Source organism: Gallus gallus, chromosome 4 (genome assembly GCF_016699485.2).
Source record: "Gallus gallus isolate bGalGal1 chromosome 4, bGalGal1.mat.broiler.GRCg7b, whole genome shotgun sequence".
Classification (NCBI taxonomy): domain Eukaryota; kingdom Metazoa; phylum Chordata; class Aves; order Galliformes; family Phasianidae; genus Gallus; species Gallus gallus.
Window position 1 is genome coordinate 24,911,984 of NC_052535.1, and position 19,687 is coordinate 24,931,670.

Below are 19,687 nucleotides of genomic sequence, written 5' to 3' on the forward strand. Positions count from 1 at the left end.
ATGTCCAACAAAAAGCCTGCTGGGATATCACAGCTATTAAAGAGTGCTGCCAAACGAGTGAGCCCACACAGAGTGGCATGTGTTACTGCCATCATATGAAGTGATCTGGATGGCTTTTTGAAGGTACATTTTTATCACATTGCCCATGTGGCTTCTTTGGCTGTAGATGTGGTAGTCAGGCTGGGTGCATAAACACTTGAGTGCGAGAAGAAATAGAACTCTATGAAAACCAAGCCCAGAACCATATGTTTACTTTAGATCCTCTTTATACTAGCACAGTACAGATTAACCTGCCTGGTATACTGCATCTTATTTGTTGTTGTTGTATTCTGAAGAATACAGAACTGTCCTCATACTTAGCAGCTTAAGTAATAACACTTTTCTGAGACTATAGGAAAAGAGGTTTTGCTTCATGACAACCTTACAAAAATGTAAGCCTTTTCTATTTATTTCAGCTTAATTTCTTGATGGCCAAGAACTTAATAATCTATAATGAGAGTGAATGAACTTCCAGTCAGAGATCAAATGTTAGGTCTAATAGGTGGTAATTTGAACTGAATATCAGCAGATGGGGGTTTAACATTAATTTATCTTACAATTGCACTCATAATGCAAATTTAGAAACAAGTGCTCTTTTTGCTCAAAATTCACTAAAAATAAGTGAAAAAAAAATAAAAAGCTTCTGAGTCCATTCATCTCAGCAATGCTTCACAATTAGACTAAGGCTACTGCCTAGAAATTTCACATGATCTGCTTAGGAGAGGTGCTGATTCTACATTAGACAGGCACTGGAACACAGAGCAAAGTTTTCCAGGCTGGAAAGTCCATCTATCTCACCGTAACTGGATGGGGGCAATGTCACTAACCATTAATTTCTCTTCAAGTAATTCTTACTTGTTCTTTGCCAGTCCAAGGAGAAGGATAGTCTGAGCGTATGCTCAATGGGCTTACTTCCTACTGCTCAATCTTACTAGCTGTGAAATAGTTCATATTAGCCATTAAACACTATTCAGTAGTGAGTCCAAAAAGCAGGTCCTACAGGAACTTGTGGCTGCATTAACTGAATGCTGGGTATCTGGAAACCAGAAAGCAAAAGGTAGTTGTGGAGTCTGTCCCACAGACAAAAGAAGAAACAGTAAATATGACACAGTAAAGGAGCAACAGTGAGAATATGAGAGCCATGGAAGACAAGACAAGAAAAAACACATTGAGGGACTAAGAGAATGGCATCACAGCATGTCTGTTGAGGTATGTATCTTCCATGGCTGCAGATACCTACTGATCAGAAGACAACAACAGTCAAAATGGTGAAAAAGGAAGAGAGGGCAGAGGAAAGTAGACAGAGAGGCTCTTAAGGATGGGGACAAGGAGATACAGGAAAAAATGGGGGGAATGTGTAAACAGGCGAAAGAATTCAAGGCAGGCAAAATTGCAGGTAATGGGAAAGAAATCAAACTGATGTGAGTTAAAACAAAATTTGGAAGGAAGAAAAGTATCTTTAGGAAGGAAAGGCTGGGAAGGGGAGGAGGGGGAGTTGCTCTTTAGGTGAGAGAGCCGTGGGAACGCGTGGAGCTCTGCCTAAGGATGGATATAAACCAGCTGAGAGTTTTCAGGCTGGGATTTGATTAGTATTACTTTCCAATGCAGACTATCTTGGGCAACGTTGCAGTGGGTATCTACCAAAGACTTCCTTATCATTTTAGAAGTAGATGAGGTGTCCTTAATGCAACTAATAGTCCATGTGAATACCTATAAGCTTTCCAGAGGCTCTGGGTATGTAGTCTTGCTACCAGAGTATGCTGAAACTTCCATATTTGTCAGCAGCAGTGGCTGCATTACAGTTATAAAAAAGATGGCTAACCAGTCAATAAACATGCCTTTGTTTTACCCAGTAGTCAGGCACACTAAAGGGAATCTCAGAACTGATCCTAATGATGCAGTTCTGATCCTCAGAACTGGAGCCTAATGGGAATCCTTCAATTGATTCCAGAAAGAGGTGAATAATAAATACTGCGCCAAAGATACGCAAGGCAAGCTCATTGTGCAATATATTCATAACTGACATTTTACAAATTACAATGGGCCATGAGTCATGTACTGGTAGATCTAACAGTCTGAAGGCAAAAAATGTAATGCACACAATAAGCAGGAGGGGGAGGAAGGCTACAAATGTTGTTCAGAATAACTAGAAGCTAGATTTCTCCAAAGGCCACAGAAACCAAATTGTTATCCAGTCACAAGGGCATTGAAGGGTCTAACAGCAGTGAAATTTTAAAGACTTTATAAATTGGAAATGCAGCAATAGCTCACCCAACCATCTAGGCTGTTTATGTTATGCAACATCAAATTATTCTGAAGTGAAGAAACGACAGCCTGATAAAAGCTTCTTGTTTTGCAGTAGGGCAAATAAGTCTGCTAAATATGACCCCAGACAAGTTCAGTAGTCTAATGCACATGGCCAAGTACAGCTCAGTAACAAGTCCTTAACGACAAACTCATGCACATAACTATTACGTAGAATCACTTTTAATGACCAGAATCCAACTACGTCTGACTCTGCCCCAGATTTCTAATGTTTCAGAGACTGACTCCACCCATGATTCCAACATCAACTGGAACAACTGATCAAAGTCATCCAAAAGACTGATACATATGTTAAGAACAGAAACACCACTGGATTCCTGCCTACCATGATGCCAGAGTACTTACTACCTTAGAAAAGAAAAGAAGTCCTGGTACATGAGGACAAAACCACAAACTAGTATTATTATCTAATTACTAATACTATTGTGAGATCAAGCCAAACACTTCCAACAGCTTCTCTCATAGACTGTCCTGCATTACGTGGAGGAAAAATAACGAATCTTTTTGCATGGACAGACCAAGCTCGTATATCAGAAAGGAAAGGCAGCACAGCACAGGTGTCGTTTCTTACACTACACCTCTATTAAAATAAAGTACTTTCAATGCTCTGGGTGGTTCCACATAAATGTTTGCACAGAGGACAGATTCCAAGAAGCAAAATAACATATTTTCAGTAATTCAAAGTCACCAGGCAGGATGGTTTTCCTAAATAACAGTGTGGAAAAGACAAGTGGTAGATGCTATGACAAGCTGACAGGGATCCAGGTAGCTGCTCATAAATGTGACTGGGGCTGCTGAAAACCTGAAGCTCAAGTAACATACCAACAATTCTAATAGGGAAATCTGTGCTCATCGTTCTCTGTACATAATTAATTCGCTCTGATCCATACATGTTGAGAGAATAGTACCTACTAGCTGCCTCCATTACTTTCTGACACTGACTTGTTCTGCATGGACTATTAGGCATGATGAAGGAAATGAATACAAGAAATGTGAGGTAGGTAAGAAAGAGGCAAAATGGAACACATTGGTTTGCACTGACATGGGAAGTAGTCAGATGAGGGGGAAGACTTAAATGAGTTCTTGAAGGATCCATTTTAGAATGTCTTGTCTTATGTTTTCATTGATGATGTGGACAGAAACTAAAGTTTGCTGATGAAGATGGAAAGCAGCACCAGCCAAGATAAGAGCTAACACAGAAAAGTACAGGTCATCTCAGTATACAGTGCTTTCCTGAAAAACAAACAGGACAGGTATCCCTAATAATTTTTTAAACAACAATTTTTTGAAGATGAAAAATATAAAAGTGAATACACATCAAAATAGATTCCAAAGGGAAAGAATCTCCTTTAGACATACAAAGCAGTGCAGAATTTGCAGTGTAAATTGAAGTATGGAATTCCATGGTAATTTTCCATCATGATATTATCGTAAAATCATTCACTAAGTCTGTCTTGGAGGGCATTTACCTGACTTTTGGGTCATAGCTGCAATTTATTACAATTGCAACTTCTTATTACTTGCTTTTACCTCATTCAGTTAACAAAGTGGTCTTTAAGTATGGATACAACCTTCCATTCAGACACCCAACACTAATAGTCTGGACTAAATCTGTACTGCAATGTTATTTTTAAGGCCGAGATGAGAGCAATAAGCTATCACCTCACAAATTCTTTTTTGTCTTCCACGAAGTATGTATTTGAAGTGTTGCCAAAACTGACTCTAAATTGATCTTAAGCTAAGGGCCAAGCAGCAGGAGTTCAATCCATCAGTCAGTGAAGGTAAGTGTTAAATTTCCGCTTGATTCTGTAACTACACAGGGATTTTACAGATACTTTATACGCTTGGACAACCTGCGCTCTTTAGAGAGACCAAAACTTTCACACGTGGGTCCTGGCTCTCAAAAGAAAGAAGCCTTGGCCGAGTTTGTGGTGGTAGCACTACTTTACATCCAGGTTTCACACAGGTTTTTTTCAAGGATCAGATTCCTTTTGCAGACAAAGAAAAAAAAAAGGGGGGGGGGGGGGGGGAGGGGAGATTAGAATGGACTCTTTCCTGAGTACGTGTGCAAAACTGATCTTCCACTCCAGGATTTTCTGTTTGCACATCATGTTTTCACTAAGTTGATATCTGCTTAAAAGAATTTTATTTAAGGGGGTCTCACAGAGTATGAACCTCTTGACTAGATCCACTGGCATGCCTCATGCATGCAAGTATTTGACTAAAATTGCAGAATAAACTTTAGCTTCCTTATTCAGTCTGTGAAGTCCATTCATTTGAAAGCTTCTATACACCTACATTTTCAGTATTTTACTTCTAAAACACTACGTTAAGAACAGATTTACCAGGGGGTATGTAAAAGAGCTGCACTCCTGCTTGAGCCTATTTAGTCTGCACAGATTGATGTGTTCTCTGTGTCATATGACAGAAGATACGTTGTGCTGTTCAATGGCACCCTTATTCACATCCTAACTGCACCCAGCCCTGATGTATAGCAGTACAGTGTGAACAGACTGCTTTCATGACAGTTTTGAAACTAAGAAGAAGCTAGTTTGAATTGCAATTTTATTTTCAACCATTCTATAAGTGATGCCTACAGTCTAAGACACAACTGTCTCCAACACGGTGCTGATCACACCTGTGCTGAAGTGTCACTGTAAATAAGCAGACAGTTCTGAATGGTTACCTTATATAAACCACACAGCTTTAAAGGGTAATTCATGTTAGTATTTCTAATATCAAGTTAGAAAACAATCTAGCCATTTCTTTTCAGTCCTCATCTTCTTTCTCAAGTGGTAACTGCATAAAAACATGCCAAATTTAACAAACTGCTCCAAAAACTACATCAAGGACACTTGTGCAACTTCAATTCTGTGTTTCTAGATAACCAGAATAGTACTACCCAGAAGACTTTATAAGCTTTCCAATCATCTATTTAACAAAAATAGTTGAACTAATTTTTTATCATTTTCAAATACAATCACATGATTATTTTAGCCCTTTGCATTTACACTGTGAAATACTCAAATTAAACAAGACTGATTGCACGTTCCTTTTAAGCAGGATGATACTTAAGCACTGTAGTTTGCACTTTGGTTATGTGTACCCAGTGCAATGCAGTATAACGCACAGATACTCACTAACAGGAAAGAAGATCGTGATAATTACCCTCCTCTCCTCTCCTCTCCTCTCCTCTCCTCTCCTCTCCTCTCCTCTCCTCTCCTCTCCTCTCCTCTCCTCTCCTCTCCTCTCCTCTCCTCTCCTCTCCTCTCCTCTCCTCTCCTCTCCTCTCCTCTCCTCTCCTCTCCTCTCCTCTCCTCTCCTCTCCTCTCCTCTCCTCTCCTCTCCTCTCCTCTCCTCTCCTCTCCTCTCCTCTCCTCTCCTCTCCGCTTCCCCCTTCCCTTCCCTTCCCTTCCCTTCCCTTCCCTTCCCTTCCCTTCCCTTCCCTTCCCTTCCCTTCCCTTCCCTTCCCTTCCCTTCCCTTCCCTTCCCTTCCCTTCCCTTCCCTTCCCTTCCCTTCCCTTCCCTTTTTCTTTTTTGAGGGGTTATTTTCTCTAAAGCCAAATGGGCTGGCTGGTTACCAACACTTCCAAGACAGAGGCTTTGACTATTTTTTCCCATATCATGAGAAAACTGCTTAAAGTTCCTAGAATTAAGTTGTGGCTTACAAAGCTGATGTGCTACAATGTGTAGGTAATAAAAGGCAGTTCCAGTGTATTTATGAGTATCTCTCATCCCTAAAAGCTATGAGTGTTTGTGACTTGTGAAAAGCAGTACATCCAGTACAGACAAAAGTTTCACTTTTCTGAACAGGAAAGAGCGAAGCTACTGAAGTCAAAATCCTATTGTGAATGAAGCATATACTAGCTTCTGGGTCATTAACCTATTTTTAAACCTCAGTGTTGATAGTAAAGCTGTCTAAGTTGCTCATATATACTTACACATCAGAACAAAAATTGCAGGCCCTAGAGAAATGAAGTTACACCAGAAATAATGTTGGCTCCTCAAGGTTGAGGAAGCGCGTCATTCTGTTCTTGTGGTGTGAGTGGCTGCAGTTTCCCAGTGATGTCTGTATTAGGTTACTGCACTAAGGTAACCTGGTGTGAAAGGGGTGGCGAGCCCAAGGCTTCAGTAGGTCTGCATCAAAGGGAAAGGCCAGGCACTACCTCCTTCCACTGTCATCCTGGTGAAAATAGGGTTGTTTGCTGCTACTGGGTGTAAGTCTGCCTCAGACACTACTACTGTCTTTCGGTATGCTATAACCATGGAGTTGGGTGTTTTTTTCCTACCCTGGCACTTGTTTATGGTAGCTCTCAGTATCAAGACAGATGAACAGGAAGTGGGATCACTTAAAACAGAGTTGGATGTGTTGTCAGTGTTGTGCAAGGGTGCAATGTGGTAATCACAGGCAAGCATCAAACTTGCCTGGTTCCAGAACTGGAAACAGCAGAGCTGTGTCAGCACTGTGCTGCACTTGAATTGATTAAGCTTATAGCTGGAAAGCTAACGTGTTTGGGAATGAACTGTGCTGATGCTACACATCTGTTAGCTGGGAATGGCACAGTAGCATGCCATGTTCTGCACTACTTTCCAGGGATGTTTAAGGCAGCAGTCTATTGTGTTGTTGCGTTGGAAGCCATATGGAAAGGAAACCTCCAAGCAGGTCTGAGAGTAGTGCTTTAAATATGAACACAAGTCCAAAGCCAAAATTAAATTTTAGTGCTGTTTTTTAAGGCCTATGCTAAAAGTAGCTTTTGTTCCTTTTAATCTCTACTGGTTGCCAGGATGCAAAGAAAAGTGCAAGAAAAGATTTTTCTTCCAGAAGCAACTAAATATAATTGGATTGCTCACCCTTAACCATTCACTAAATCTGAGGACTGAGCACAGTAAGCTTTCGCTGATGAGATGATGTTGTGAGTGGGAAGTGCGTCTGTGGGAAAGGCACCAGGCTGGTCTGAAACTCAGTCAGGTCAACATTCAAGACACCATCAATCTCAAGGAGGTAGTGATAGATGAGGCAATCTGCCCCATCAGCCTGTTGAGGTTTGTGTGGGTGGGATCCTTGATATCCAGCTTGCAGTTGCAGAGGTTAAAGATGGCCTCGTTGTCCACCATGAAGGAGCAGTCAGTATTCTAGACAGGTGTGGGTGGTGAGGATGAAGTTGTAGGTTGCGGTTGGGTACACAGAGAACTCCAGCTTGGATTTCTTGCTGTACTCCAAAGAGAGCTGCTCCATAAGGCATGAAGTGAACCTCAAGCCTATACCTCCCCAAAGTTGTGGAAGGTCGGGAAACTCTTGGAGACTGTACTTGTCAGCCATTTTACAAGCCCTGCCAACAACGGAATTGCTGACACCTGATAGTGTGGTAGTCCCAAGAATAGTTACTAGAAGCATCTTCTTTGCCACTGTTCAGATGCTCCAGGTGGAAGAGCGTGTAGTGGGTCCCAGTCCTGATCTCATCAATGAACATTTAACTTCCAGGGATAATACATTTCGCTGGACTGAGCCTGATGACTGTGTTGAATATACATTGCTGTGCTTCCTAGCAAACCAGGTAACTTATAATAATCAATTTGTTAGCTATAAATCTTAACTGTATTTGCTTAACTGCAAATGATCTTACTGGAATTATAGTTCTGAATAATCACAGGATTGAAAATGAAATTAGTAGGATAGATGGTAGGGGTCAGATTGCACACTTATGCAAACAGAATGGTTCTCCTATACCCAATTCAGAGCAGAAAGAAAAGCAGATGTTTTTTGTTGCAGTAAAATACTACTGCTAGATACCAGATCTAAATAAACAGTGGTTCAAAATGCTGGATTACAACAGTACCAGGTTGTGAGGTTTACATTCCTGTCGCAAGTTGTTATCTTAAGGCTCTCTGAATTGATGCCAAAATAATATTAATCACTGCCTAAAAGGTATATGTGATTTCAAGCCCTTCACAACCATCTACTTACATCTTCATCCATGTTCTATTCTAGACATTCACAATACAAAGCAGCACGAAGCCTCTAGGATTTCTCAGGAAATAGATGGCCTGCAACATCTTCATGAGTTTTATTCCAGTGACAAGACTTTTTTTCTCCTCCTCCCACTGTGTTTTCTTCCCTCATTCATCCTGATGTATACAGCCTACCTTGCAGAACTGCAAGGAGAGCTGGCAGCAACCCAGGACAACCTACCAGCCCAGGCAGCAGTGAGGTGGTGACTCAGCAGAGGCACTGTGTCTTTGCAGTCTGCTGCAGCACTGCTCACTCACAACCTTCCCGGAGGCAGATCCCTCATCCTTGACATTGACTGTGTACACCGCAGTTCTTGCTCATCCTTGTTTTTTTATGGAAGGGAGGGCACGTTTTCCTCTGAACTTGAAAACATGGAGCTGTCATACAGAAGCTAATAATGCTAGGACCAGTGGCTCTATGTGATCTAAGGATTATTTAAGGCATACATGTCCAGCCTACTAGTAACACAATTTTGTTACCCTCTTTTTTTTTTTTTAAATAATAAATATGTATATATACAAAAGTTTTGTTACTTACATACATTGACTATATTATAATTTTATATGCAGCTCAGGAAAGCCAAAAGGTTGTACACCCATGATTTAAGGCTTAACCTGAGGAGAAGGCTGGTAATTCTGTAAAGTAACTCATTAAGAACCAGACCTTCACTTAAACTATAATGTTAAAAACTAATTAAAAATAGGATAATTTCACAGCATGTCTATACAACCACACTAAAAAGCTGAGAAACAAAAATCCAACATACTTGGTACATATGCTGAGACTGCGTAGAGTAAGATGAAATTATCCAAAGCTAAGAAGCAGGCTTTCTCCTACAGGAGCTACACTGGATGGAATACAAGGATATCAGCCTGGTCAGTAATGGATTAAGATACTTTCTCTCGGCTCTTGTTTTTGGGTTTGTTTTTTTTTTTTTCCCCTTCAAATAATAAGCATTTTAATGGCTCCCTCTTGTGGCAAGTGCCGCGCAGTAGCATGCTCCTCTGCAACAGCATTTTTATACGTTTATTTTGCATGGTCTAGTCATCAATACGTTGTGGAGACCAATGAGAAGACTGCACACACCTATCCCTTACTGCTTAAGTACCCTGTAAATTATCTAAAAATATGACTTGAATGGTTTCCTGTAAATTGTATGAAGAGTAGGGAAAAATAGATGAACTATATGTGTAACACAACTAAATGGGTAATACAGAGCACATTACATCATGCCTTGCAGGGAATTCAGCTCTCAGGACTCTGGAACACCTGAGCACAGATTATCTGACAGCACAGACATAAGAGTCTGCTCATCAGTAGGAGAAGAGGGCTCTAATATACTTTATTGTATATTCTGCTTTAGTTGCTTACGCTTTGTAGAAAGTCTTTCATGTTACAGCCTTAGAAGTTGTTAACAGAAGGAATGCCAATATGACTACCAATATCAAGCTATATATGTATTTCAAGTCCGTGACTTTAGAAATCAGTACAAACTATTTGGAGGTAGATATGCACTAATTGAACAACTGCTTGGTTACAGAGAGAAAAAAATACGACAGTGTTCTGAATAATCATTTAGTATCTTCAACGTTTTTTTCTGTTGTTGTTTTCTTTGGGGAGAGGGCCTACATGGTGTAACTGTGTGATACCACAACCTCTCTATCTCTAAAATTCAGAGAATTGTTGAGGATAAAGACCCCACAGAGAAGTAACTGCAAGAGTTTATTAAACCTTAAGTTCAGAACGGTTGTTGTGAAAACATCTTCTTAGCTACTGCCTGAGAGTAGATACCTCTGACCTCAGAAATACTCTTTCTATCAATCTGGTCATTCAAAGTTAGATTTCTGAACATACCACCAACATGTTCTCAGCTGAACCAAGCTAAGTGCCTCAGAGCTTAAGTCTGATGGGGTAGGATCAGGCAAGCGAACCCATTTCTCCTGAGGTACTCATTCCAAAATTGTCTGTAACATTTATATAAAATGCATGAGTTACACTACACATTTATATGTCTATAAATACATACATCTACAGACAAAATGACTTCTTACTGTGTGTTAAATATGACCAAACGCTGTTACTCTTACTCAATAATCTAGTGGCTGCGGCACCTGCCTGGAAAGCGTGAGACGATTTATTATCTTTTCTCCTGCATGCTGTGCCTCTTTCTTTCCCAGGGTACCTCTGCAGACTACTCTGGAAGAGGGATGCTCTCAGGCTTTTATCACTTCTGTGGAGAAAAGAATGAAAAATAAACTGATCTACAATGTTCACAAGAGCTGTATCTGCATTATGGAGGAAACAGCCCTCCTAGTTAGGCTTTTGAGGCCTCTCACTATTAACACTATAAAGTGCCCAAGTACTAATCTAGGTGAATTGCATTTTTCTCTGGTGTAGTTCTGCTTTGTGAGGTACTGGCATACCTAAAATGTGTCCATCCCAAGTTCACTTCACACCTGCGTTATGTCTCTCTCCATGCTGGAATGCAAAATATTCTAAGAGGCAAATGCCTAACTGAGGTTTTCAGGATTTTCCACTTGTGAAAAGGTTCTACTGCTTCTTGACTCAAAATGTAGAAGCTTTCACAATGACTTCCTTCACTTGTTTTGCAGCAGAAGACTCACATGGCAGGAGCACACACTTAAGACCACAGGCTGTCACAAGGCATGTTTGAGGTACCCTTCTTAGGTCACTCTTGCATTCAACTTAGAAGTATTTTACTTGTAGAACTGAGAATGGTTATTTGGAACTTCATTTTAGTAAAGATGGACAAGAAGGCTTGAAAAGTATCTGCAAAGCTGTAGGCTTGGAGGTGGGGTAAATTAAGGAATTGATTCCTTAAGGCAGTGTCCTAAAGTGGCTATCCTGAATGGCACATAAGAACCTCAGCCTGGCCAGTCGCATGCTAAGAAGCTTTTCCTTGGTTCTTCAGCATTTGCTTTGTTAATATCTAGTGAGTAACAGCTAATTCCTTAATTAACTTCACCTTGCAATTAGGAAAAGCCAATCCTGAAATGGTAACGGATGGCAGAACTTACTTAGTAGTCATTAGATTTGACACTGAAATGGGAAATACAGGCACCTTGGGTGTCACTGCATCGTTTCACTGTGTGAGGTTAGAATTTGGGTAAGCTAAGCTACATAACAGATACTCAATGGGAGGGGAGGGGAGAGGGACCTTCGTTCTCCTGAGAATTAATACCCAAGTCTCCTCCACCAAGCTGCTGGGCAAAACATTCCTTCAGGTGCTATTCGCCCAGTTTCCAGTACAGCTGCAGTCTGCTATACTGGAAACTGTGTAGTGACAGGAGACCAACAGCAGGGACGTATCCTAAAGAAAGCTCAGGGCAGCATTCCTCACGCTTCTCAGAAGAAAATTAGGTTTGTGATTTGTTAGGGAGCTTTTGTACCCACCTAGCCTCGTATTACGAAAAATAACCCATTCCCTTACCTAAGGTTATCACCGGTTAGCAACGGATCTATGCGTGAGGGAAATGCGCAGCGGAGCTGCACGCCCCCCCAACGCACTGCACACACGGCCTCCAACCACCTCCCACAGCCCTTCAACTCCCGCCCAAGGCGGAGCGCGAGGAGCGGGGCGCGGCCGGCCCCAGGGGCGGGGTGTGCGCATGCGCGGAGGCGCATCGAGCGACCTCGGAAGGGGCGGGGCGAGGCGCGATGCGGACGGCGGGAGCATGACAGGTGGCGGGAAGCGGCGGTCGCGCGCGGCGGAGCCGGCGGGAGAGCAGGTGGCTGCTGGGGAGCGCGCGGGCGGCCGGGGGCGGCGTGTGAGGCGCTCAGCGCGGGCGGCCCCGGCGTCAGGCGGCCCCGGGTCCGAAGGCGGGCGAGAGCTCCTAGGCCCGAGTGGCGGCCGTGCTGCAGCCGTCCCTCGGTTAATGGCACGGTGGCTCCGGCGGGGAGGGCTTGTGACGCGTGACGGAGACGTACCCCTATGTTTGTAAAACATAGAGTTTCTTAGGTGCGAGCTGCTTTGTAATTGGAAGTGGGCGCTTTGAAATAACGCAAGGCTGAGATGAAGTGTTAAGATTGTGCAGTCCTTTGCCTAATTGGAGCACATCCCCTACGAAGACAGGCTGAGGGAGCTGGGCTTGTTCAGCCTGGAGAAGAGAAGACTGTGGGGTGACCTCATTGCAGCCTTTCAGTACCTGAAGGGAGCCTGCAAACAGGAAGGCAGTCAACTCTTTGAAAGGGTAGATAACAGCAGGATAAGGGGAAATGTTTTTAAGTTGAAGGAGGGAAGATTGAGGTTGGATGTCAGGGGAAAATTTTTTACAGAGAGAGTGGTGAGGTGCTGGCACAGGCTGCCCAGAGACGTTGTGGATGCCCCGTCCCTGGAGGTGTTCAAGGCCAGGTTGGATGGGGCCCTGGGCAGCCTGGTCTAGTATTAAATGTGGAGGTCAGTGGCCCGGCCTGTGTGGGGGGTTGGAGCTTCAGGATCCTTGAGGTCCCTTCCAACCCAGGCCATTCTGTGATTCTGCGATCAGCCCATAAGGGCGCTGGTCCACTGAGATCACAGCAGCGCTTTGTGGCTTTGTGTGTGTGAGTACAGATAGGTGTGAGGTGGGGCACTGGTAATGGCCTCCGTGCAAAAGAGGCACTCCGATCTATGTGTATGCTTTGCAGAGTTGTTCAGTGCAACCATCAGGAAGCAGCCGGGTGCATTTTTCTTTCCGTGTTTGCAGTGCGACAAAAACGGGGACGTCAAGAAGAGACGGTCAGGCCAGGCAGAGGCACGGGATGCTCTCCAGCAAGAAGCAGAGACGTGCTATCAGCTGAGGCTGCCTGAGGACTTCTACCAGTTCTGGAAGTTTTGTGAGGAACTAGATCCAGAGAAACCAGCTGGTAGGCTGTGCGATTCTCAATGCTTTTTGCCTTTTCCCTCTTCTAACAGCTGGAAGGGAGGCAGACAGGGCTGTGGGAGGCATCCTTGTGCTGCTCTGTTTTGGGTTCAGATGCGAGATAATTCTGTAAGTATAAACAAGACTGCCGGGGCTGCTCACAAGGACGTCGGTCTGCTTCAAGCTTTCTGAAATAAAATTACATAACACAGAGGGACTAAATGTTGTCTAATTCTGCCTTTCTTGCAAGCACATCTAAAATACTTTGATATTTTTGGCTTTTGATACCCGAGTGATACAGGAGTGTCTCAGTTTATCTCTGTGCCTGCCAGATAGTAAAACAGTTCACGCTCTGCTTTTCAGATGCACTTGTGTCAAGTGTTGGGCTTACACTGGTTGGACCATATGACATTCTTGCTGGGAAACACAAAAAAGCCAAATCAACAGATGTGAACTTCAGTCTTCACTGGAGATTCTTCTATGATCCCCCTGAATTCCAGACCATACTTGTCGGGGATAGCAAAACACAGTATCACATGGGATATTTCAGGTATTTAATTGAATGTATGCTAATATAATTATGCCTAACTTTTTTCCTCATCTTTGTTTTCCGTGAGACAGGATTTGAGAACTGCACTATCGTCTCTCTTCTCTAGTAGGATGTTAACACGTGGGTTGATATTTTATTAAAATAAGATCAAAGATGTTGAAGACAAGATTGAAATATTTATTAAACTTCTCCCCCCAAATCCTCCAGAGCATCTTCACTCATTGGTCTTTAATTTTTGCCATAATACTTATAAAAAAAAGTCAAGCGTTATGAAATAAGGGGAACCTGCGTTCTCTGTATGTATTGATAGGAGTTCCTTTCAAAGCCATACTGTAAGGTTCTACAGCTACCTAACTGTGCTTTTGTTAGCTTTCTGAAGATGGCAGCATGGCAAGGAGGGAAATTAATCTCACTTCGGAATAGGAGAAATGGGCACAGCTTGAATATTTGTATGTATTTTTTCATAAATAGGGATGTGCCAGATGAGCTTCCAGTGTGGGTTGGTGCAAATGAAGCAAGGAAGAGCTGTCTGATTTCACAAGTTGGTGATAATGTATTCGCTGCAGTCAAGTAAGGTTCATATTTACTTTTATTTATAAGAAGTTGTATAGAAAACAAACTATTAATATTGTAGCTATGTTACCGTGCCTCTTTCTTCCTCAAGAAGCCCTCCCTTACTCCTTGCTCTGATAGCAAGCTTTAAGCTGCTCTGAAAATCTTCCATAGACTTCTTGAAAATGTTTTCTTTTTATAAATAGAATGCATAAGAGTTAGTTGTCTGAGTCTTAAAATATATTGGAATGACTACAAGGGATAGTTTCTTAAGAAAAAACTGCCCACTCCATGTGTCAGAATACTTCATAGGTGAAGAACAAAGCATCTCCAACAGTGGTGAAGAAAATCTGATCGTACTAAATGAGTAAGATGTAGCTTTTTTTAATTCTTCTTGCACACTTAAAAATACACTTTATCTTCTAAAAAGAGTAACTACAGGGAGCCCTCTTTCTGAGCCGGGGCATGGATATATAATTCATTGATGCATGAAGCTTTACCATGCCCTACATCGTGAACTTAAACAGTGGAAGTGTGAGTACTGTTGTTTCATGACCTGTCAGTTAAAAATGGAAAGCTCTCTAAGGACAGATGCACGTCAGTAAGTGAAAGCATACTAAGAAAAAGTCCTGCAAAGAACTCTTAGGTAGTGCAGAGTTAAATGATGACATTTGTTTAAGAAGCACCACAGCGAAACTCATAAATAAGTATTTATGTGCATGACTTGGATGACAAAAGGAGTATGAGGCAGTGGAGCAGTAAATTAAATTCTTCAGATGGCAGGATGAACAGTTAAGTTCTGAGGATCTTCAGCACCTGCAGATTGCATAAACTGTATTGTAATACAAGAAATACAGATAGGACATACCAGAGTACACACCGTGCCAAACTCATTGGCTTTTGGCCTACGTTCCTAAGTCTGTGTATAAATAAACCCAGGACTGCTAATCTGCATTATAAGATTTGGAGGTGCAGTGATTAGAAGGCTTCTCGTTTGTTTGTTTTCTGCTAAGCTCTTTTAAGACGTGTTTCTTCTGTTTACAGATTATTTTTGTCAAAAAAACTTAAGGAAGTGACTGATAAAAAGAAAAACGCTGTTTTGAAAGACATAGATGAAAAACTAACAAGAACAGCAAAAGAATTGGGTTATTCTCTGGAACAAAAAACCATGAAGATGAAACAGAGAGATAAGAAAGTATGACTTTCCTGATCCACTGGAGAGAATTAAGTTCTGTTAAACTGCTTTTTTTTCTTCCTCCACTTACTTGCCTGACTTTTGTTTTCTTTTTCTACCTTTCTTTGGCCTCCTTCTATTCAGTAAAGAAGCATCACTTATGAATTTCAGAGTAAATCATCTCTGTAAAATTTCAGGACAGGGAAGATTAATAGAACTGTGTTCCAAATGTAGGATTAAATTTTAAACACTTTATTCTTCTAAACTGCAACTTAGCAAGTAAGGCATTAAAGGGAAAAAAAAAACAAACAACACAAGGGAAACAGTTTAAAAACTGAAACAAATGGTGAACCTGGAGATAACTGCCTCATATTGAAGATGCACTACAAACAGTAACATGAAGGATGATATGTACTAATAATGGGATTTTAATCTATTTTCTGAGTACCTATCAGAAATAATTTTGGCAGTGAGTGAATCCAAGGGTTCCTAGATTTCAAAGCTTCATTGGAGTTTCCAGTTATGTTAAACGTCAGCGCTTAACAGTAACTGCTGCATAGTTTAAGATGACGTCCTTGAGGCCAGGTGCTGCATTTGGCTTGACCACCAGAAGGCAGGTGCTAACGTTGCTTTAATGAAGTGAATGGTTTTATGGCATAGTATTGACTGACAGTACTACATTTCATTTCCTGGCTCTTTTTGTAGGTGGTGACCAAAACGTTTCATGGAGCAGGCCTGGTTGTTCCGGTAGACAAGAATGATGTTGGATACAGAGAACTTCCCGAAACAAATGGTAAGTATCTTGTTTACTGTATTCTTCCACTTTCGTTAGGCAGCCTCCAGTCAAATCTAGTCTGCAAAAAACAGTCATATTTTCTGCCTGAAGTAGAGGAGCAGCTGGGGGTAAAGGGCAGAAGCTTTGACCATTGTAATGTAACTTACTTTTTTTTAATAAATCTGATAAGAATCAGTAAAACATACTACATCTGAAGTAATAACTCCTAAAGTAGTAGTTCAGACTACACTGCTGTATTGGCACAGCCATACAGGAAGTATTTCAAAAGAACTGATCTACATCCAGGGGTTTTTGGTTTTATTTCTCATTCTGCCTCTTCTGGTGCTGTTCCAACCTGAATCAGTTCCTTGGTGCAAGCTCAGCACATGAATATCCATCTCTGAAGGGGGAACTGAGATAGGATGGGTGTGGAGTAAGAAGGAGATGCAAAGGGGGAAACTTTTTCACCAGTAGCTCAGGTTGTGTCCAGTTAATCTTCAGTTGAGACCCACGGGGATACTTCTGGCAGAAGCTACTTCAATGCAGTATTATTTATTTAAACATCAAGTATTTCTGCTTTTATTTTTGCAGCTAATCTTAAGAAAATATGTAAGGCCATTGTTGACGCTCCTACTGATGATGAGAGACTGAAGGCATTTGCACCCATTCAAGAAATGCTCACCTATGTTCAGTTTGCTAACGATGAATGTGACTATGGAATGGGATATGAACTGGGGATGGACCTCTTCTGCTATGGGTCACACGTAAGTACTACAGAAGCCATGCTTCTCGCAGTTACGCTTTATTTTATGTGTAGATGAGGGGTTGTTATGCATCATAGATCTCTATTCCTAGCTCTTACCATATACTCATCGCTAGGAATCATGGAAGCCTACGTGGATATTCTTAATGTGTGAGAACTGCTAAGAAGTCACATTTATGACACTATTCCACGTTAAATTAGAAACAGCTTGTATGGAGCCACGATCCTACAGGTCGAAAGAATTTAAATGGCACTCTGGTGATTTGACGTGCACATGACAATGAGTCATTATACTGAAAAAATGCAGAATTCTTCATCTAGATACGCTGGATAGATACAAAGCTCCCTCTCCGCACCTGCTTTTATGGGCTCAAGCACTCGTGCTGAACTTGATCTCGAAACAGGCTGATGTCTGCAGTCATCCCAGGGGGGCAGAAAATTGACCCCGGGGTCCTTTGCCTGCATACGCTTTATGTATGATGGCATAAAGCCCTCCCACCAGCCTGCTGTAGCCTGTAGGTTTCCAGATGTCTATTTCTGGCTCCGTGGTAATCGGTTTGCTGAGGCTGTTCTGTGCAGACTCAGCGGCACTGAATCACACGTAAAGATTCAGCGTTAACACTCCTTGTTCTCTGTTAACCATCGCCCCCCCCTCGCCTGAAAAGGATCACGGCTGCAGTAAAAGTAAGGCTTGGCAGGGGCGGTAATGGCTGCTTCGAATGGCAGGGATCCCACCTTTTGTTCTCATTGCGTGCTATCAGCCGCTGAGAAGCTCGCTGCGGAACGCTGCCGTTCCTGCTGCAGCCCCACATAAAGCTCCCTCAGCCCTGCGGAGAGGCGGGGCTGCTGCCTGCCCTCCCCGCGGTGCCACGGAGCCCGCGGGCCTCCTGCCGGGCGGCGCTTAGGCCTGCTGTTCTCTCGCGCAGTACTTCCACAAGACCGTGGCCCAGCTGCTGCCGCTCGCCTACAGCCTGCTGAAGAGGAACCTCTTCGCCGAGGTGATCGAGGCGCACCTGGCGGACCGCAGGCAGGAGGGCCTGGACCGCCTGGCGCCCTGAGCCGGGGTCAGCGCCGGGGCCGCGCTCGCGTTGCGGGGTGTGGGCTGTTTTATTCGTTGCGTGCTATTTTTCCACGTGGAAACGCGTCCTGTGTGGTTAATAAAGCTTTCCTAAGGACTGGCCGTCTCTTGCTCACCCTGGCGGCCCCCGACCCGTCCCCCAGATGCCACGTTCATGGGCGCAGCTTTCCCTTCTGCCGTGGGCACGAGGCACCGGCCTCGCTCTCACTGGTGAATGGATTAGAAAGCAGCTAACGATACAACGTTATAAAGTGATTCCATTGGATTTCCTACCTTGTTGCGTTCATGCTGTTTTCCAATGTTTTCTCTATTTTGCGTTTATTAAAATAGACCCAAAGTGACTTAGAACAAGACGCACGTTAATAAGAGTCATTGGTTCGTTGCTCTTCCACGTTGCTGCACTGGCAGTTTTGGTTTCAGGCTCCTGCATGGCTAGCAGCCAGCACCTGCGGGGCAGTACTGCCTTCCCCCGCTCCTGGGCACAGCCTCAGCTCCTGCTGCAGCACTCTGTCCAGCAGTACACACGCACACCCAAGGAACAGCACCATGCTCCAACTCCAGAGGTGTCCTTACTTCCAGAAAAGTAACATCTCCCATTTACTTCCATGGAAACTATAAGGGGTACAAAGAGCACGACAACGCTGTTAATTTAATAGAGCAAATTCTCAGCTACAAAACACTTTCTCAGCATGGTCACCACAGTTGCCTCTGCATTTTCACCAGAGATGAAGAGCCTGCATGCCACGCTTGTAACGACTGCACCAGTGGAGGTGACTCACTGTCACTGTCACCCCTGCTGAAACACACCGCCCACCACCTCACTGTGCTCACATCCGCTCTTCGGTCTCTGCAAATATTCAGCAAGCATTGATAATGTCAATTGGTGCCATTTTTTCCCTCATGGAGGGATTTTCAGTGATACCACTTTGCTGATACGTCCGTCTGTGTCAGACACCAATTTGTCACATAGCCCCTCTGCTGCTGTCTGTCACACAGCAACAAAATGGACCGGAATGTTGGTGGGAAGGTGCAGCCTCCACAGTCGTACCACCAACTGGTGCTGTGAGCTAAGACCATAAATAGGAGGCACCACTTTCGGAGCAGTCCTTGAACCACATCAATCAGTTTAGTTTGACACACTGCAAATCCATGGGCCATTTAAGTCATGAAGCTATTTTCAGTTCTCAGTCACGCAGCATCTGCTTTTCTGAATCTGACCGCTGCCCGCTCTGGATCAGCATACAGCTGTTTCATTTATTCAGACACGAACACAAGCAGACATGAACTTTTTCGTGGGCACTGAATTCTGTTTTATAATAAAAATAAATAAAAGAACATCTGTAGAAATTCAGTCCTCCTCCCTCCCCTTTTCAGGTTCCGGACAGGAGACACTTCCATATTGCTGCCCTGTAGGTCACACAACCATTCACCTTTTCACATCATTCTTTAGTTATGAACATCTCTGAAAAAAACGGGGACTTCAGTATGTATTATCCTATTCTTCTCAAGGTGAGGTTAACGTCTGTAACGCTACCTGGAAAAAATACCAAAGTAAAATACAT

At 42.9% G+C, this 19,687-nt stretch overlaps 1 protein-coding gene and 1 pseudogene across 1 annotated transcript; one reads left to right on the plus strand and one right to left on the minus strand.

The window, feature by feature from the left end:
- Nucleotides 1-5,908: 5,908 nt before the first annotated feature.
- On the minus strand, nucleotides 5,909-11,946 carry LOC121110799 (annotated as a pseudogene).
- Nucleotides 11,947-11,992: 46 nt separating this feature from the next.
- HPF1 (histone PARylation factor 1) lies at nucleotides 11,993-18,478 on the plus strand. The gene is made up of 8 exons (XM_420399.6): nucleotides 11,993-12,123; nucleotides 13,078-13,237; nucleotides 13,597-13,783; nucleotides 14,255-14,353; nucleotides 15,380-15,530; nucleotides 16,215-16,302; nucleotides 16,876-17,048; nucleotides 17,974-18,478. Exons 1-8 carry the CDS (start codon nucleotides 12,004-12,006, stop codon nucleotides 18,103-18,105), a joined length of 1,110 nt encoding a protein of 369 aa, XP_420399.5. The 5' UTR covers nucleotides 11,993-12,003; the 3' UTR covers nucleotides 18,106-18,478.
- The last annotated feature ends 1,209 nt before the right edge of the window (nucleotides 18,479-19,687 follow it).

Bases quoted from the DNA above. Each gene is read 5' to 3' on its own strand.
- HPF1 (XM_420399.6), top strand. From the start codon at position 12,004: ATGCGCGGAGGCGCATCGAGCGACCTCGGAAGGGGCGGGGCGAGGCGC. The intron at 13,238-13,596 runs GTAGGCTGTGCG...TCTGCTTTTCAG, and splicing joins AGATCCAGAGAAACCAGCTG to ATGCACTTGTGTCAAGTGTT. The intron at 14,354-15,379 runs GTAAGGTTCATA...TTCTGTTTACAG, and splicing joins AATGTATTCGCTGCAGTCAA to ATTATTTTTGTCAAAAAAAC.